At 40.2% G+C, this 17,870-nt stretch overlaps 1 protein-coding gene across 1 annotated transcript in view; it reads left to right on the forward strand.

Annotated features, from left to right (window-relative positions):
- adgrb1a (adhesion G protein-coupled receptor B1a) overlaps positions 1-17,870 on the forward strand; it is a 264,634-nt gene that overhangs the window by 122,773 nt on the left and 123,991 nt on the right. The window contains exons 12-13 of the mRNA XM_055163913.1: positions 212-320; positions 2,113-2,256. Of these exons, the coding sequence (XP_055019888.1) occupies positions 212-320; positions 2,113-2,256 (253 nt within the window). The remainder of the gene's footprint in view (positions 1-211; positions 321-2,112; positions 2,257-17,870) is intronic.

Consider the following 17,870-nt stretch of genomic DNA (forward strand, 5'->3'; position numbering starts at 1 on the left):
CCACAATACAACTTCAGTAATTCACGGGTGTCATAGATTATAACCTCACATCAGAAAAAACGCATGTCTTTAAAACATCTCTGCAACCTTAGATACACTGTATGGTTCCACTAATCGATCTAAAATATGTCAATTAATTATATTACATGGCAAATATCTGTTTATTTGTTGTTTTATGGTGTAATTTATCTATATATTTTTCTGTCCTCAGTTGGGTCCAAACATCCGTGAGCTGTTCCGTTTGCTGGAGGACTTTGTGGACGTGATCGGTCTGAGGATGAAGGATTTTCAGGACATGTACGAGGTCACAGAGAACCTGGGTGAGTCTGCAACTATCACAGACACAAAGGATTATATCTGAGGTTATATAGTCTCTTATTATTGTAGCAGGTTCCAGACGCTTTCATTGTGAAGCGACAGACGATTGAAAACTGTACAGCTTCAAACTCACGTCTCTGACTCCGTCAAACTCGAGCAGATGGCGGTGGACACGTGTTCTTGTTTACTCCTTTACACTCGTCTCGTACGCTCTTTTATCTGGTTAAATAAAGGTTAAATAAAATACACAAACACAAAGACTAGGGAATGGAATAAAGATGAATGCAAAATAATAATTCACTTAGATTTTATGCTTTAAAGAACAGACAGCATATTGACTGACCTTTACTCAGTTACATCTGCTTCCCACTCCTTTTTGGTCCAGTTTTTTTTGTTGTTGTTGTTGTTGTTATTTCTGCTGTGATTTCATTAATGTTATATATTCTATTGTAAAAGAATGTAAATTTCTTACTTGCCCAAATAACTACATAAATCAAGTAAATTGTGTTTCACAGAGTAGATTAATTACAACATACACGTACTTTAGTATTACAGTTTTGAAGTAACAGCGCACGTGAGTCTTTACATGACAAAACGATAAAATTATTTAAACTTTAACTAATGATCCCAAATTGGAAAGCTGTAATATTTTCGTGTGTCTGTGTTGGAGCTGTCCATGGTGCTGAAATTGAATTCTCCTCTTCCTGGGATCATTATGGAAACGATTTATTTCACAAAATCGTTAACCAATGCATAATGTTATATACTCTTTATAAAGGGTGAAGTATAGTTCTGCGTGGACTCAACGCGCACTGCCGCTGTCGCCTTGTCGCCATCGTTTTTGATTTATGGATCTGCGTCGAGGTCCATGCACCTCAAAGTAATTCACCGCCAAAATGCTACGGGGCTAGAATATATGCCCAGTCATATATACTGTCTATGCGTGTGATCTGTAGATGTATAATCTCCGAAAAGTTTAACATGAATCATGTCCAACGCGATAGTAGCACAGAACAGACTCACCATCAGCAGAACATCCCTCTGTCACAGAAAGAACACTCATATTCCACTGAGTCGTGTCCTTTAGTCCGACAGAAACTGAACCACATCAGGACACAATAACGAGCTGTTTTTTTGAGGCTTAGTTTATGCAAATGAGCCATGCGGTTTTAAGTTTTGTTTCTGTAAAACGTAAACAAATATGCTCAAAGCTGCATTAAACACATTATTAATCAGTGTATATTGAAAGAAAGGACAGCGGAGTACAGGAAATGTTTGTAGAGTGGTGGTAGAGACCATGCTGTCTGCGTCGTTTCGATGTGTAGTTAGAAAATTTCGGAGGTGCACGTCGGTTACACTCAGCATAGGGAGTTCACATCGACACAGACTCTCTGCATCGTGACGCAGACGATTTGACGCTGGACCGTAAACTGGCCTTAAGAATTTACTTTATTGTGCAAGAATGAAGTATGTCTTTGTCTGAAGTACAGCTGCAAACACAACACGGACGTCAGGACAGAGTCAAAACAGAGACGCCACACGGACAGAGATTATATTTACAGCACTGCTACTGTTTTTGTCTGTTCAGCAAGGTTATGACTGATGAAAGTAATTTGTTTTTTATTTACTTTTATTTTTTTATGTTTTTTGGTTTTATGTGTGACTTCTCTATAGCACCATCCAGAAGCGAACTCAAACGAAAGACAAAACCTCCGATACTGTGATATAATCTATGGCAGATTTCTACAAATATATTTAAACATCATTAATAAATCCATGTGTTTTGTGTTTCAGTGTTGAGCATCCACAAGCGTCCGGTGTCGGGTCACGCAGACGTCAGTTTCCCCATGAAGGGCTGGAGGGGGATGGTGGACTGGGCGCGTAACTCTGAGGACCGAGTCACTGTGCCCAAGAACATCCTGGTCACTGGGAAACCTGGTAAGAACATCACTATAGGGAATATACTGAAGCTGAGAGCACATTAGGCCTGGTTTGAAACTGGTTTAGTGCTGCTTTTGTCTTGGTTTGGTCCTGGTTTGGTCTTGTCTTGTCTTGTTTTGTTGTTCTTGAGCTTTGCGTTGCATTTTTGTATGAAAAGCGCACATAAATAAAGTTTGTTGATGTTGTTGTTTTGTATCCTGATTAAATTCTGGTTTGATTCTGCTTTAGTCCTGGTATAATCCTGCTTTAGTCCTGGTTTGATTCTGGTTTACTTCTGGTTTTGTCCTGATGTAGAGTTGGTTATGTTCTGGTTTAGTCCTGGTGTGGTTCTGTTTTAGGACTGGTTTGGTTCTGTTTTAGGACTGGTTTGGTCCTGGTTTGGTTCTGGTTTAGTCCTGATATAGACTTGGTTTGGTCCTGGATTAGATATAATTTAGTCCCGGTTTAATCCTGATTTAGTCCTGCTTTGGTCCTGGTTTAGTCTTGTTTTGGTCCAGGTTTAGTCTTGTTTTGGTCCAGGTTTGGCCCTGGTTTATTCCTGATGCACATTTAGTTTAGTCCTGGATTAGGTATAGTTTAGTCCAGGTTTAGTCCTGTTTTAGTCTCGCTTTGGTCCTGGTTTAGTCTTGGATTGGTCCTGGATAAAATATAATTTAGTCCAGGTTTAATCCTCTTTTAGTCCTGCTTTTGTACTGGTTTAGTCTTGGTTTGGTCCTGGTTTGGTTCTGGTTTAGTCCTGATGTAGAATTGGTTTGGTCTCGTTGAGCCCTGGTTTAATTCAGATTTTGTTTTGGTTTGGTCCAGGTTGAGTCCTCATGTAGACTTTAGTTTAGTCCCGGTTTGGTTCTGGTTTAATTCTAATTTGGTCCTAGTTTAGCCCTAGTTTAGCCCTGGTTTAGACCTGGTTTAGTCCTTGTTTAGTCCTGGTTTAGTCCTGGTTTAGTCCTGGTTTAGTCCTTGTTTAGTCCTGGTTTAGTCCTGGTTTAGTCCTGGTTTAGTCCTGGTTTAGTCCTTGTTTAGCCCTGGTTTAGTCCTGGTTTAGTCCTGGTTTAGTCCTGGTTTAGACCTGGTTTAGCCCTGGTTTAGTCCTGGTTTAGTCCTTGTTTAGTCCTGGTTTAGTCCTGGTTTAGTCCTTGTTTAGTCCTGGTTTAGTCCTGGTTTAGTCCTGGTTTAGTCCTTGTTTAGTCCTGGTTTAGTCATGGTTTAGTCCTGGTTTAGTCCTGGTTTAGTCCTTGTTTAGCCCTGGTTTAGTCCTTGTTTAGTCCTTGTTTAGTCCTGGTTTAGTCCTGGTTTCCTGGTTTAGTCCTTGTTTAGTCCTGGTTTAGTCCTGGTTTAGTCCTGGTTTAGTCCTGGTTTAGTCCTTGTTTAGTCCTGGTTTAGTCCTGGTTTAGTCCTGGTTTAGTCCTGGTTTTAGTCCTTGTTTAGCCCTGGTTTAGTCCTGGTTTAGTCCTTGTTTAGTCCTGGTTTAGACCTGGTTTAGTCCTTGTTTAGTCCTGGTTTAGTCCTGGTTTAGTCCTTGTTTAGTCCTGGTTTAGTCCTTGTTTAGTCCTGGTTTAGTCCAGATGTAGACCTGATTTTCCCTGTTGTTTACTTGTTTACTGACTCGTGATGAGGCTGATTTGAAGTTGACATTAATTTGACGTCTCTCTGATCTGAAGCACAAATTGTTGTTTTTCTCGTCTTAAAATCACAATTTCCATTTTCCATTAGCTGTTGATGCTTCACGTTTCTTCATGAATTTGTAATAAGAGGCCAATCTGAAAATCAAAAAATCAACACGAAATGATGATTTTCTCTGTATAAATTTGTCACTGGAACTTTTGTCTATTGTCTGTAAAATCATAATAGAGACATTCAGTGTTCAGAATGAGATAATTGTCACTTTAATTACACCTTGTGATTTGATTTAAAAATAAGCTGCAGCTGAATCACCGTCACAACACAAAAAACACTTAATAATATTTGTTTTGCATTTTATTAGTAGAATATTTGACGTTAAAGTTTACTTCTTTATTTATAATATATGTAATGTTCACTTAAATTACTAGAGTTTGTATTTATTTGTCCTGTTTAATGATTGAGAACATTATATTTGTAAAAGAAAAGCTTTGATATACAGTATGTTGTCGTCCTCTGCTTAGTTTTTGTTTGTTAAGTGGCTATGTTCAGACTGCAGGGCTTAATGGTCAATTTGGATTTTTTTGTGAAATCTGATTTTTTTGCGAGGTCGTTCACATTTCCAATTAAATGTGACTTGTCTGTGAACTCCAGTGTGAACTTTAAATGCCCCCAAAGTGTCCCGCATGAGCACTGGAGGACACAACGACGTCCCACACAGCGAGCGTGCTCAGAGTTTACGGAAGTCATCTAAATGCTGGGCTTGTCTCCCAAAATATGGTCCAGTTCTTGGTAAAATGGACAAGTTTTTTTTTTTTGTGATCAAATTTTTATTAAAGTGTTATTATTTGTAATTATACATATTCCAGTTAGCATTGCATTTTTTCTCCTTTTTAAGCCCCCCACCCTTAATTCCCTATTGATGGGCATTAACATACATATGTACTCACACATATACATAATTACATACATACATACATACATACATATATATATTATATTACACACACTCATATACACACATATATATATACACATATACATAAAAACATATATACAGCATCTACATAAACACACATACCAGTATACACATATTACAGTATATATGTTATATATACATACAAATGTACATACACATTCATATACACACAGACACACCCACACACAAAAAAAAAACCCATCCAGGTTTATATTTCCTCTACACAAAACAGACAAGTTTCCTCCGTCAAAAGACATCAGCAGAAATAGCATCATACACACTTATTATGTACCATACATAGAAAGTTTGCTGAGAGTACATATTGTGTACATTCTAAGAACATATATTATAATGAAAAAACCCCGTAACAACTAAACAATGGATTCAGATCTCAGTTTGATTAACAAATTGGACCAGCAAGAAATGTTTTTGTTTTTTGCTCCATGCATTCGGGCAGCAGAAAGCTCCAGTTGAACGGTTTCTCTGAAAGACAGGAGCCATTCTCTCACAGTCAGAGGCTGAACTGATTTCCACCGACATATTACCAAAATGGACAAGTTACACGTCCATGGCCGCTTCGTTTGTTTGAGTCTTTAGCCTCCTTGTTTTTGACTCGCAGGCTCTTTATTTTTTGTTGATTTTTTTGGAGCCAGGACCGCCTGTAGCCAGGGTCGGACATTTCTTTGGCAATCATTAAAAAAAAAAAAAAGCCCAGTAGTGATAAGACCCATCTAATTTGGCCTGAATACAGTGATCCGCCCAAATATTAAATAACTCGCTAACCTCGCTTTCCCTCCATTGACGAGACTCTGAGCCTGACGTGTAGGTGGGATGAATGTGACCTGTCTGTTCAGACTGAAGTCACGTGTCAAAAGATCAGATATGTATCAGTTTTAGGAGCAGATATCCAAGTGGCCTGTGTCACATTTGGAAAAATCGGATCTATATCGTTCAGACTGTTGTTAAAAGGGGCCAAAAAATCGGATTTGTTTGTTTGTTTATTTGAGACAGGGACAGTGCACAATTTTTACTTTAACCTTAACAGGAGAGATGCACTGTACCAGGTTGTAGCATCAGCGCTAATTTCCACTTGTCGTCCCTGGGCAGGTTCACTGATCGATTTTGTATTTAACTGACCTTGACTATCAACTGTTAGCTGAGGTCTAGTTGAGGTATTTGGGCCACTTCAGTGACATGTAAATTGTTGCATTATAGGTCCTAACTCAGGGGTGTCAAACTCATTTTGGTCCGGGGGCCGTATCCAACCTACTTTGATCCCAAAGGGGCCGGATCAGAAAACTCATGTCATATAAACCCCAAAATAACAATAAGTTCAAATATTTGTGCAGAGAAACACAAATCTATTACAGAAATTTTTTTAACTGATGAAATCTTTCTTTTTACAAATATGATAATATTATGAACAACCTGAAACTTAAAAAAAAAATGCAATTCAACGCAATGTTTTAAAATTAACTTGTATGCAAATAGGAATAGGTAAGTTTTTCTTGCACTTTCTCCTGCACTTGGCTCGACTTTTCTCAGTTTTGACATTTTGCTGATCAGGGTGTCAACAGTCAAAACGATCGTCTTTAAAGCGTTGGAAAGAGACAAGTCTTCATTTGTGCTGCTCTGGGGGGAGGGGCCACGTACAGAGAGGCTGGAGACACTGCTGTGATAAACACCACAGAAAATGACCAGCACTTTAATTGAAAATATTATTAAAATATTTTAGTAGAAAATCAGCCGAGGGCCAGATTAAAGGTCTTGGAGGGCCGGATCTGGCCCCCGGGCCTTATGTTTGACACCTGTGTCCTAACTTATCACACAAAAAGCTTTATGTGGTGTTAATCTCATTATCTTACTGTTGTAATTTTAGCATTTTATACCTTTTTTTTAAATAAACCCAATCAGATACAAAATAGTTGTACACCTCCAGGCTTTCAAAGGCTTTCATTTGGCTCGCAGAGTAATACGAGGTCTGCAGCACCAGATCATTTATAATAATCATCACCTCAACGCCGGCCAAATCCTCCAAATTGTATTCTCCATATCATACGGATCATAACCTATATTTAGACTTATTTTTTTCACGATAGTGGGTCTGTTTTAGCCAGGCTGGTGCCACCTAGTGCCTCCGCTCAATTTTATTTCTCTCCAGCGACTAGGTCAGGAATCAAAATTCAATAGACTGTTTGCAAAAACCCCGGGAGTGCGAGTTCAGGCACCAGCCAATCGAAGCGAAGAGTCATATATTTAGTGTTGTCAACGATTCCCGAGATCGAGGATTTAAAGCCGTAACAAAGAGAATGTTTGGTGAATTTTATCAAGGGGGAAGACGTTATTGCCCTTCTTTCTACGAGATTTGGGAAAAGCTTAATATACCAGTTCGCCCCCTTAGCAGCACATTACATTCGTCACGACCAAATAGCAGCAAGTGGTTAAATGATAAAAAGTACCCGCCTACCATCAAGCAAACGAATTCTAATGCTGCAAGATCAGACAAGTGAAACCAGCTGATGAATCAGGCTAGGTCTGTGCCGGTCCATTCAAACTTTTGAGCATCCTCGCTGTCGCCCATCGTGCTGTGTTTTGAAGCGGCGCAAAACTACGGAAGCCGAGAGGGGTCACAACAAACGCAAACGCCGCAACAAATACAAACGCGACAACACAACAAAAAGTCACAACAAACCAAAAAAAGTCACAATGGAAATGACCGCGAGACTCTATTTTAATGCAAACGCCGCAACAAATACAAACGCCACAACACAAACGCAAATGCCGCAACACATTAAAAAGCCACAACACATCAAAAAGCCACAACGGAAGTGACCGCGGGACTCTGTTTTCCGAAGTACCGATCAAGCAGCAAGTGAAGAAGAAGAACTACAACGTGAAAAGTGAAGGAAGGGAGAAGTTGGAAACATAAGTAAAAGTAATTCATTTTTTGATCATTATTCGTTTCACATTGTAGTTCTTCTTCTTCACTTGCCGCTTGATCGGTCCGTCGGAAAATAGAGTCCCGTGGTCACTTCTGTTGTGGCTTTTTGTTGTGTTGTCGCATTTGTATTTGTTTGCGGCATTTGCGTTTGTTGTGTCCCCTCTCGGCTTCCGTACAAAACACTTCCTGCCCCCCAATCTGAATTTTTTTTTTCTTCTTCTTCTTCTTCCTTGTGGTTCTCATATTTTTGTTGTAACAAGCTGCTTCTACAACTCACTCCAAATATTTTTTTTTTGTTGTTTCTGGTGTGAAAAGTTTGAGAACCAGTTTCGTAATTTACCACTGTGCGACTGACAAAAGGAGACATTTCCAGAGCTTCAAAAACATTATTGCGTTTTATTCGACACAATATTACGAGCAATAAAAGTTTGTATTTTAGTTTTACACTTTCGAACGCTACCTTTACAATCCAGATTTCCTTTACGATTGCCCTGATCATACCTCCATCTGTTTTCCCCGTTCTCCGCCGCTTCAAATCTTTGTATATAATTTTATGTTAATGGCTTCTGTGCTTTGGAGTATTTTGGACGCAGCTGAAGTGTTTTTATGCAAATTCAGCTTCACTTTTGTCTCTCATTGTGATGTCTGTATTCACGACCATTTTAGCTCGGGCTCTCATCGCTCCCATTTGCCTAAAAGTTGTATCTGGATGTCATTGGCAGCTGGGCAGGAGCGCTGGGGCAGGTTTAAAGTGTTTTGTTTAGAGCAGTGCGAATGCTAATGCCGCTGTCAATCTTAATCAGGGGACTACAGGAGCCTATCAGGGACAATTACAGCCACTTTGGTCCCAGCAGGAAGTAGGCCTCCACTTTGATGTGAGGTAGTGAGTCGTAATGCGTGTGGCCAGGATGACATGGATTCTATTGGGATTTCTAAGGACACTTGTGTACAATGAGAATCAGAATCTGTTTTTTGGAGTTTTGGGGGGATTTGTTTAAAACTGCGTGAAATAAAAAACTCCTGGATGTTTAAAGACGGTTGTTAAAGAATGTTTAAGGAAATATAATATGGCTGTATCTGTTTTCCAAAGCCTGATCCGGTCAAATCCCAAAAGCTTTGCGACATTAAGCCTGGTTAGTGCTTAAAAAGGAATTACAGGTGCCATAATTGGGTAGTGGTGGCTCTAATTGAAACTGTTGTTCCGTCATTAGGCAAGACACTTCACAGTAGGCAATATTGTCTAAAAACTTGGTAAAATTCAAAGTTACACTGTATAAAGTGACTTGGAGAGACTTATCCATGCGTTTGTCTCCAGTAGGTTAGATACTGTAATGTTCTGCTCACTGGTCTCTCCAAACGAGCTGTGAGATGAACATGCAGAACATCCAGAACTCTGCAGCTCGGGTCCTGATTCGAACCAGAAAGTCCTGTGCTCAGGTCTCTGCACTGCCCCCTGTGGCTCAGAGAATAGACTTTAAAGTGGATCTGTTTGTGTACAAGTCTCTTCATGGCCGAGTGCCAAAGTACATCTGTGACATGTTAGACTTAGACTTAAACAAACTTTATTGATCGACAAGGGAAATTATTTGGACACAGTAGCTCACACATCATAATAAATATAATAACAAAGAGCAAAAATATAAATAATAATAAATTCTAAATAAGCAGCAAAAAAGAGCAAGAGACGGGTGTCAAATAAGACTAAATTATATAAAAATAAATGCACAGTAAAAGTAAAAAATAAAACCACAGCTTTATAAATGTATATAACATTTATAAATATATGTTGGTTACATATGAACCATCTCGCACTCTGAGGACTTCAGGGACCGGTCTCCTGTGCGTTCCCAGAGTCAAGACTAAACACGGGGACTCAGCGTTTCGGATTCATGCAGCTAAAACCTGGAACAGTCTTCCTGAACATGTGAGACAGACTGTTTAAATCCAGGCTCAATCTTCTCATTTAGGGCCTGTTTACATGAGAACGCTTATGGGTAAAAGTGACAAAATATTTAATCGGAAGTGCCTTTCATTTAGACGGTGACGGCGTTTTTGGGGCTTAAAAACACAAAAACCACCCTCCAGAGTGGAAAAGTTGAATACGCTCTGCTGTAGCGTTTCCGTCTACACTGTCCAAAACACAAAACTCTGTTCAGATCTGCTCACGTCATGTTTGTGTTTACGTCACATACATCACCACCTAGAGTCACCACCGAGCCGTCTGGCATGCAACACAATCGAATTCCTCACACTTTTGCGTCACTGTATCCACGCAGATTTCCTCCCAAAAACCCTTGTCTAAACGCAGAATAAAAAGTGAAGACACGAAGACACTTTTGCGTCTTCTTTTCAAATCATCGTCATATAAATGTAGCTTTAATGTCTCTCTCTCTTTTTAAATTTATGATTATTATTTATGTTTTGATTTGTTTGTATTGTGATTTTAATGTATTTGTTATTCTATAAAGCACTTTGAATTACGTTGTGTACAAACTCTGCTACACAATAAACTTGAAGTGTTGGTGTTGGTCAGAGTGGGCGTTCATACAGTTTGGCAGCCTGGTGTTTATCAGTCTGCCTCAAGACGGCTGTGGCTATTATAATATCTTACCACAACCGAGTGTGGAGTGAGTGAACGTTGCAGTGTAACGGGTGTCTTAAAAGATGCTAAATAAATCCAATCTATTATTATTTTGTTTGTTTGTTTCACCCATTTGGTCACTTTTCTCTGGTGTTACACAATGTTAGAGAAACAACAAGTTCTAGTTCATTGGTTCCACATGGTTCTGACCCAACAATGAGGATGGTTATTTCTTTATAATTCTCATCCAGTTTCTGATCTTTGTTGCAACTCACTGCATGCAGACTGCAAAAGATGTTTTCCAGAACTCAAACAATTATATTATTTGTACTTGTGTGGATAATATGAAAATTTGCACCAGAGGAAAGCATTTAAAACCGTCAAACATGTTTCTTTTCCCTCAAGCGACCCTGTTTTTTTGTAATCTCTTTTTGTTGCTTTATTGTGTTTTTTCTTTTCTTTTTCTCCACTCTCAAAAATACATTAAAGAAGCAGGGTATTTTTGTTCCAGTATAAACAATTTTCTTTCTTACTCGACCTTCCCATTGTTGTTGGGTTCCTTGGACGACCCCAGTGTTCAGTGTCGAGTGGGGCAGGGCAGACGTGGCCTGACAGACTAAACCCAGGGTCAAAGTTCCTGCCCTGTCACCAGCAGAGGGCGCGGGGTTTACCTGAGAGTGAAAAACATGTGCACCTGTGAGAGGTCAACAGGGGCAGGACCTCTAAAGCTCCTTCACTGTCAGAGGATGAGGTTAGAAGAACTACTGCACAGGGAGGTTAAACTATTCAGGAAATAGTCTTTCATTGGTGTATGCAAAACAAAGAACGAATATTAAAGAACCAGCATAATGTGTGACTGGTGACTGTTGCATTTCCCAGTTATTAAATGAGCTAATCAACCCTGCATTCGATTATCTTCCAACTCCCACTTGGACTTGGATTTGACGTCACATCCAAGCTTGAAACGTATTATTATGTTTCGCGTGTTGGACTACGTGGATTATGATTATGACTGTTCCCTCTGCAAATTTTTGATATTTGCATTTTATTTTATGTTATGATTTCTCTTTCATTACAACCTTAGGGATGTTAATGCCCGTTAAATCAAGTATTTGTTCAATATTGGTCTGATCACAACACGACTACCAAACCCACAGGCAGCGATACAGACACAGTCAAGTATGGCAGTAATACGAGTGACTGAAAGTGTCATTTAAACCACCAAAGTGTCCAAACACAATGAAAACACCTCATACTCACACGTCACAGGGGGCAGAGCCAGCTTGGATTCTCACCTGGAATCCTTGTTTGGTCTACTTCTTCCGCCACTGACGTCTGAGTCGTGCCCTCCCAGGAAAAGGGCCATGTCACAAGTGTCGCTAGGCAACTTCCTCGGAAAACCAGTTCGGAAGGGTAATCGAACGCAGGGTATGAATATAAAAGGTTGTGTAGTTTAGATGCAGACAAAACTGCTGGTAATCACGCAATCTTTCACCCTGGCTCAGACTGAACACAGTGCAGCTCTGGTGGTGCCAGCGGTGTTGCCAGCGGTCATGTGATGTGATGTGGTGTTGATGTGGTATTGATGTGGTGTTGGTGTGGTGCCAGCGGTGGTGTTGGTGTGATGTTGTGGTGGTGTTGCGGTGGTGTTGGTGTGGTGTTGCGGTGTGTGTTGGTGTTGTGGTGTTGTGGTGGTGTTGCGGTGGTGTTGGTGTGTGTGGTGTGGTGTGGTGTTGCGGTGGTGTTGGTGTGGTGTTGCGTGTGGTGTTGCGGTGGTGTTGATGTGGTGTTGTAAAGGTGTTGATGTGGTGTTGCGGTGGTGTTGGTGTGGTGTTGCGGTGGAGTTGCAGTGGTGTTGATGTGGTGTTGTGAAGGTGTTGATGTGGTGTTGTGATGGTGTTGATGTGGTGTTGCGGTGGAGTTGCAGTGGTGTTGATGTGGTGTTGTGAAGGTGTTGATGTGGTGTTGTGATGGTGTTGATGTGGTGTTGCGGTGTGTGTTGGGTGTGGTGTTGTGTGGTGTTGCGGTGGTGTTGGTGTGTGTTGCGTGGTGTTGTGTGGTGTTGTGGTGTTTGATGTGGTGTTGTAAAGGTGTTGATGTGGTGTGGTTGTTGGTGGTGTGGTGTTGGTGTGGTGTTGCGGTGGAGTTGCAGTGGTGTTGATGTGGTGTTGTGAAGGTGTTGATGTTGGTGTGTGTGTGTGGTGTGGTGTTGTTGGTGTTGGTGTGTGGTGTTGCGGTGGTGTTGGTGTGGTGTTGCGGTGGTGTTGGTGTGGTGTTGCGGTGGTGTTGATGTGGTGTTGTGAAGGTGTTGGTGTGGTGTTGATGTGGTGTTGATGTGGTGTTGGTGTGGTGTTGCGGTTGTGTTGATGTGGTGTGATGTGGTGTTGATGTGGTGTTGATGTGGTGTTGATGTGGTGTTGATGGTGGTGGTGTTGATGTGGTGTTGTGGTGGTGTTGATGTGGTGTTGATGTGGTGTTGTTGTGTGGTGTGTGGTGTTGATGTGGTGTGTGTGGTGGTGATGTGGTGGTGTGGTGGTGTTGCGGTGGTGTTGGTGTGGTGTTGATGTGGTGTTGTGTGCTGGTGTTGGTGTGGTGTTGTGAAGGTGTTGTGGTGGTGTTGATGTGGTGTTGATGTGGTGTTGCGGTGGTGTTGGTGTGGTGTTGTGAAGGTGTTGTGATGGTGTTGGTGTGGTGTTGCGATGGTGTTGTGAAGGTGTTGCGGTGGTGTTGCAGTGGTGTTGATGTGGTGTTGTGAAGGTGTTGCGGTGGTGCCAGTGTTCGTGTTGCAGTGGTGTTGAGGTGTTTTGGATTAATTCCACTGGGAGTTGCACTGTAAGTGTCAAAACTGCTCTGACAAAGGATCTTCAACTGGACTTCTGTGTCTCCATCTCCAAAAGCAGTAACTCCAATATGACCCTGAATACAGTATTTGTTTATATACTTAAACTAAGACCATGGAGCCATTAGGTGTGTATAGAAAAATGGTCTGAACTTACATTGATAAAGATTTAGTTAATTAAAGTTCACCCTGGAGCTCGTACAGGTGAGCTGCTGTCTCTCCTCCCCTCTGTCTCCTTATGCCCCCGATATCTCTCCTTCCATCTCTCTGTTCCTCGAGTCTTTTCACTTTTCGATCTCTCTCTATCTCTTTCTCTCTCCCTCTCTCTCCTGCTCTATGATCCTCAGTCAGAGTCTCAGATGGCGAAGCAGATGGTCAAAGTTTTCTTCAAGTCTGTTTCACATTAAACAACTTTTACACCTTGCACCTCAACTGAGAAATCTGGTCTTTCTGATAGACCCCACTGCACCACACACTTTTTCTGCAATATAGATTTTTAAGTCCCTATTCTTTTTTTTTTTTTTCTCAAAGATATAAAGATCCCTTAAGGCTGATGTTCCCAACTGTTGCAAAAGCAGCTCTTCTTAAAAAAGGAGACTCCTGCGGGCTGTCTACATCAAATTGTATTTTATCTATCACAAACTTGGAAGTATGCACCAGAAGTATGAGCGGGAAGTTTGAGCTGGAAGTATCAGCCGGATGAAGCCCTGTTGACTGCATTTTTTGTCTGTTTGTCTGTTTTTCTTTGTCTGAGTAATTGAGTACAACTACTTTAAAGAGAGGATATATAATATTATGTGGTTTTATTCATTTTAAAAGTCCTGTATTATTACAAACTTGACTTTTTTGAGCTTTAAGCAATGATAGAAACTTGTTACCTCCTCAAAAACACACCTGTAGATGTATTTTGTTGTCATGAAGCAGTAGTTTTCAAGTTAACATTTAACTTTTCACTTCAGTTGAGTAGAGATTGGCAATTCCTTAGGTTAGATTAGTTTAGGTTGATTTAGTTGTACCTGTAGGTAAATTTGTTTTGCAGATTTGAGAGGCTGGTCCCACATTTCACATTTCATTCATCCACATTATACACATATAAAAACACAATTAGAAATAAAGTGTTACAGTGCTCCAGTGCAGAATGGCTTTGTTCCATAAATAATTCATTCATTCATCATGCTTGGTAAAAAATGACAGTAAATATAAACTATATATATAAAACTAGAAAAGCACTCAGAGCGCAGACCTCCGCCAAGGACTACAGTCCCCCTCATATTAATTGTGTTTTCCATAAATATTTGTCTCGTATCTTTCAATTTGGAATATGAAAGAGGATCCCATTGTCCATCCCTGAGTCAAATTTCATGGGGTTTGGTCAATAATTAATCGAGATATTGAGAAACAAAATTTTTGGCCCCATTTACCACAATGTTAACTAAAATTTCAAAGTGATCCAGAATCCAGGATTTCTTCCGGATCACCTCCAAAATGAAATCAGTTCTTCCTTTTCACATTTCCAACAAATCCTGAAAATTTCATCAAAATCGGTCCATAACTTTTTGAGTTATGTTGCTAACAAACAAACAAACAAACAAACAGACAAACGCCGGCAAAAACATAACCTCCTTGGCGGAGGTAAAAACACGATTTTCCAAAACCAAGGAACAAAGCTCCTTTTTAAAACAATGGAATGAAATTATCCAAATGATTCTTGTAAGGTGTATGGAGTTTAAAAACACAATGTTTGAGAGAAGAAGTCGGCCTAAGAACCTGTTTACACCAGAACGCTTGTGGGTAAAAATGACAAAATATTTTATCCGAAGTGCCTTTCGTTTAGACGGTGATGGCGTTTTTGAGGCTTAAAAATGCAAAAATCTGAAACCACCCTCCAGAGTGGAAAAGTTGAATACGCTCCGCCGTAGTGTTTCCGTCTACACTGCCCAAGATGCAAAACTCTGGTCAGATCTGCTCACGTCACGTACGGGTTTACACATTCACATACATACAGTACACAGAAACAAACATGTCAGATCATTTCCATGCGTCGGACCTTCAAGGAGGCTCCCGATAAATGTACAGAATATGCAGAGATACTATTTGTGAACGGAGAAGGATCTGCAGTCACCTCTGTCAAATTCTGGATGCACCAGGTCGTCGCAGGCGAGCCAGACGGATACGGACGAGACCTGGAGAAACAGTCGATGGTGGGACAACTTTGTGGAAGGAGGAGCTGATGAAAATGCGTGGCGTGAAAGCTTCCGTATGTCCAAAGACGCCCTTGTTGCTTTAAGTACAAACATATCGAATTTCACACACTTTTGCGTCACCGTATACAAGCAGATTTACTCCCAAAAACGCTCGTCTAAACGCGGAATAAAAAGTGAAGACCCAACGCCACTTTGATCAACGTCATCATACAAACGTAGCCTTAATACGCAGGGTTTGTGTGTTAAACGTGTGTGAATGAAACAAAACTCCAGGTCTGTTTGTGATGAGGAAACAACATTCTAACATAGATCAGAAAACTGCGTAAAATGGCTCTTTTATAGTTATTCACATGAACATATTTTACTTTGGGATACATAACATATTGCAGAGTTTAAGTTCAAACTTAATCTCACGAGTGACATTTCCTTTGTTGGAGCTGTGGGGCAGGTGAAAGAAATGTTAAATAGAAAATGAAAGAACCAAGTGTATAATTTGTAGCGAGGGTATAATTTGTCAGATCTAATAAACAACAGTCTTTTTAATCTTGTGACGGAGCAAATGCCAAGACAACTCTTTTCTCCGCGCTGAACCTGAACGCAGCGTATGAGACTGATCATCACTGTTTCCATGGTGTTAGTCTGAGTATTACACGCCTGTTTAAACTTCATTCTTCAGTTTGATTTGGGTTTCACTCATAAATAATCACTTTTATTGTCTATTTATCAGTATTTTTGGCAGTGAAATCGCTCCAGTGTTTAAGTTGTTCTGATAATTTATGGTCCCCAGAGTAATAAAACAGACAATTGTTTATTATCTCTACGTCAATTAGACTTTTATGATGCAGGATGTGTTTTAAATTTTGATCTGAGGTGTGATCTCTTCAAGTTTGTGTACGTGTCTTGCCAAATGTCACAACTACATTATGCAGGTTGCTGTTTTTTGTTTTTTTATTGCATCAAAACAACTTTAAAAAACATGCATCCTCGCTGTCTGGAGACTTGCCTCTCCACAAACCTGATCTGTAACTAAGTCTTATGAAGGGAGGGCATGACATCTGTCTCTGTGGAAATGTTTTTGCTCTGCTTGGGCAATTATTTTTTATTCCATGGGGCCACATGAGAAACAGAAAATGTATTTCTTTATAAAAAGCAGTAAATAGGATTGTTTTGACGAGCTGGTCAGACTGGTAAGAGTTTATGTTGTGACAAGCAATGAAAAGTGAGGTTGTCTTATGAAAAATGTCATTTAAAAACACCTCTAAAATAAAAACAATACAGCTTTAGTCCATGCGTGAGCTAAAATGATAAAATATGTTTATTTTATAATTAAAAATGAGCTTTAAAGGGCCAGTCAGAGTCGACCAGGAGCTGGAAAATGCCCAGGTCTGAGCTAAGTGAACATGGAGGCTCTTCCAGCTCTATTGACTCTGGTTCTAGGTGTTTGTATTAAAAAACATATTGCCTCTCTCTAAATGGTGTTTTGCTATTGTGTCTATAAATCAATTTCTTTTCCTGATATGGCATTCTGCTCCAAATTTGTTCCTATAACTGCTTGCCTCTGTGCTTCATTTGACTGGAGCCGAACACTACGTACGCACATTATGTCAATAAGTCTTTCTGTCTCCATGGAGAATGTTACATGTTTGGCTTAAACTTCTTTATCTCCAATTACAAATATTATGGCTGAGATTTGGGCCAAAATACAAATAAAGCAGTATTATCTCCAAAGCGACAAAGTTTGGATTTATTGAAATTTAATTGGTTGTTGGATGCAAAATTCTGGATCCAATTGTTTGTATTAAATAAATGTCGCCTCTCTCTTTCTCTGCTGCTGCCAGGCTCCTCATTTTGGTCTTACAATGTTTGTATTAACCGGCTCTAAATAATCCTGGTGTTTTGCAATTTTGTCCATAAATCAATTCCTTTTCTTGATAGGGAATTCTGCTCCATATTTGTCCCTATAACTGCTAGTTTGGCTTTAACTTCTTTATCTCTACGGAGCAAAACACCAGGAATACTGCGTCGAGCTACGTTTATTGCCAACTTTGTGCTCAATCACAGTTTTTAGATCTTTTAAAACATTTAAAAAACAATATACAATAACAGTATGACGTCATACAGCGTACATTACCACACATGGAGAAAATGACCCAGTATTTGCACATAAAAAACTCGGCTCTTATGTGTTCTCTGATGCTGGTTCTCTGGTCCTCACCCCCCTGCTCCTCTCAGTCCTCCCCCCGTGTGTGAGTGCGAGGGCGGGTAAAAGCAGGAGCAGCTCTGTGCGTGTTCTGGTTCAGCTGAGTTCACATGTAGGACGCTGGGCTGGAGAGAGGAGCCCACTGACCCGCCTCCCCCTGCCAGTGTTGGGGAGTAACAGATTACATGTACTGGAGTTACGTAATCAGAGTACAAATGATGAGTAATTGTTACTGTTTCAGTGAGTGGTA

Source organism: Boleophthalmus pectinirostris, unplaced genomic scaffold, assembly GCF_026225935.1.
Source record: "Boleophthalmus pectinirostris isolate CB_2022bp ecotype Guang Dong unplaced genomic scaffold, ASM2622593v1 HiC_scaffold_6, whole genome shotgun sequence".
Lineage (NCBI taxonomy): Eukaryota > Metazoa > Chordata > Actinopteri > Gobiiformes > Gobiidae > Boleophthalmus > Boleophthalmus pectinirostris.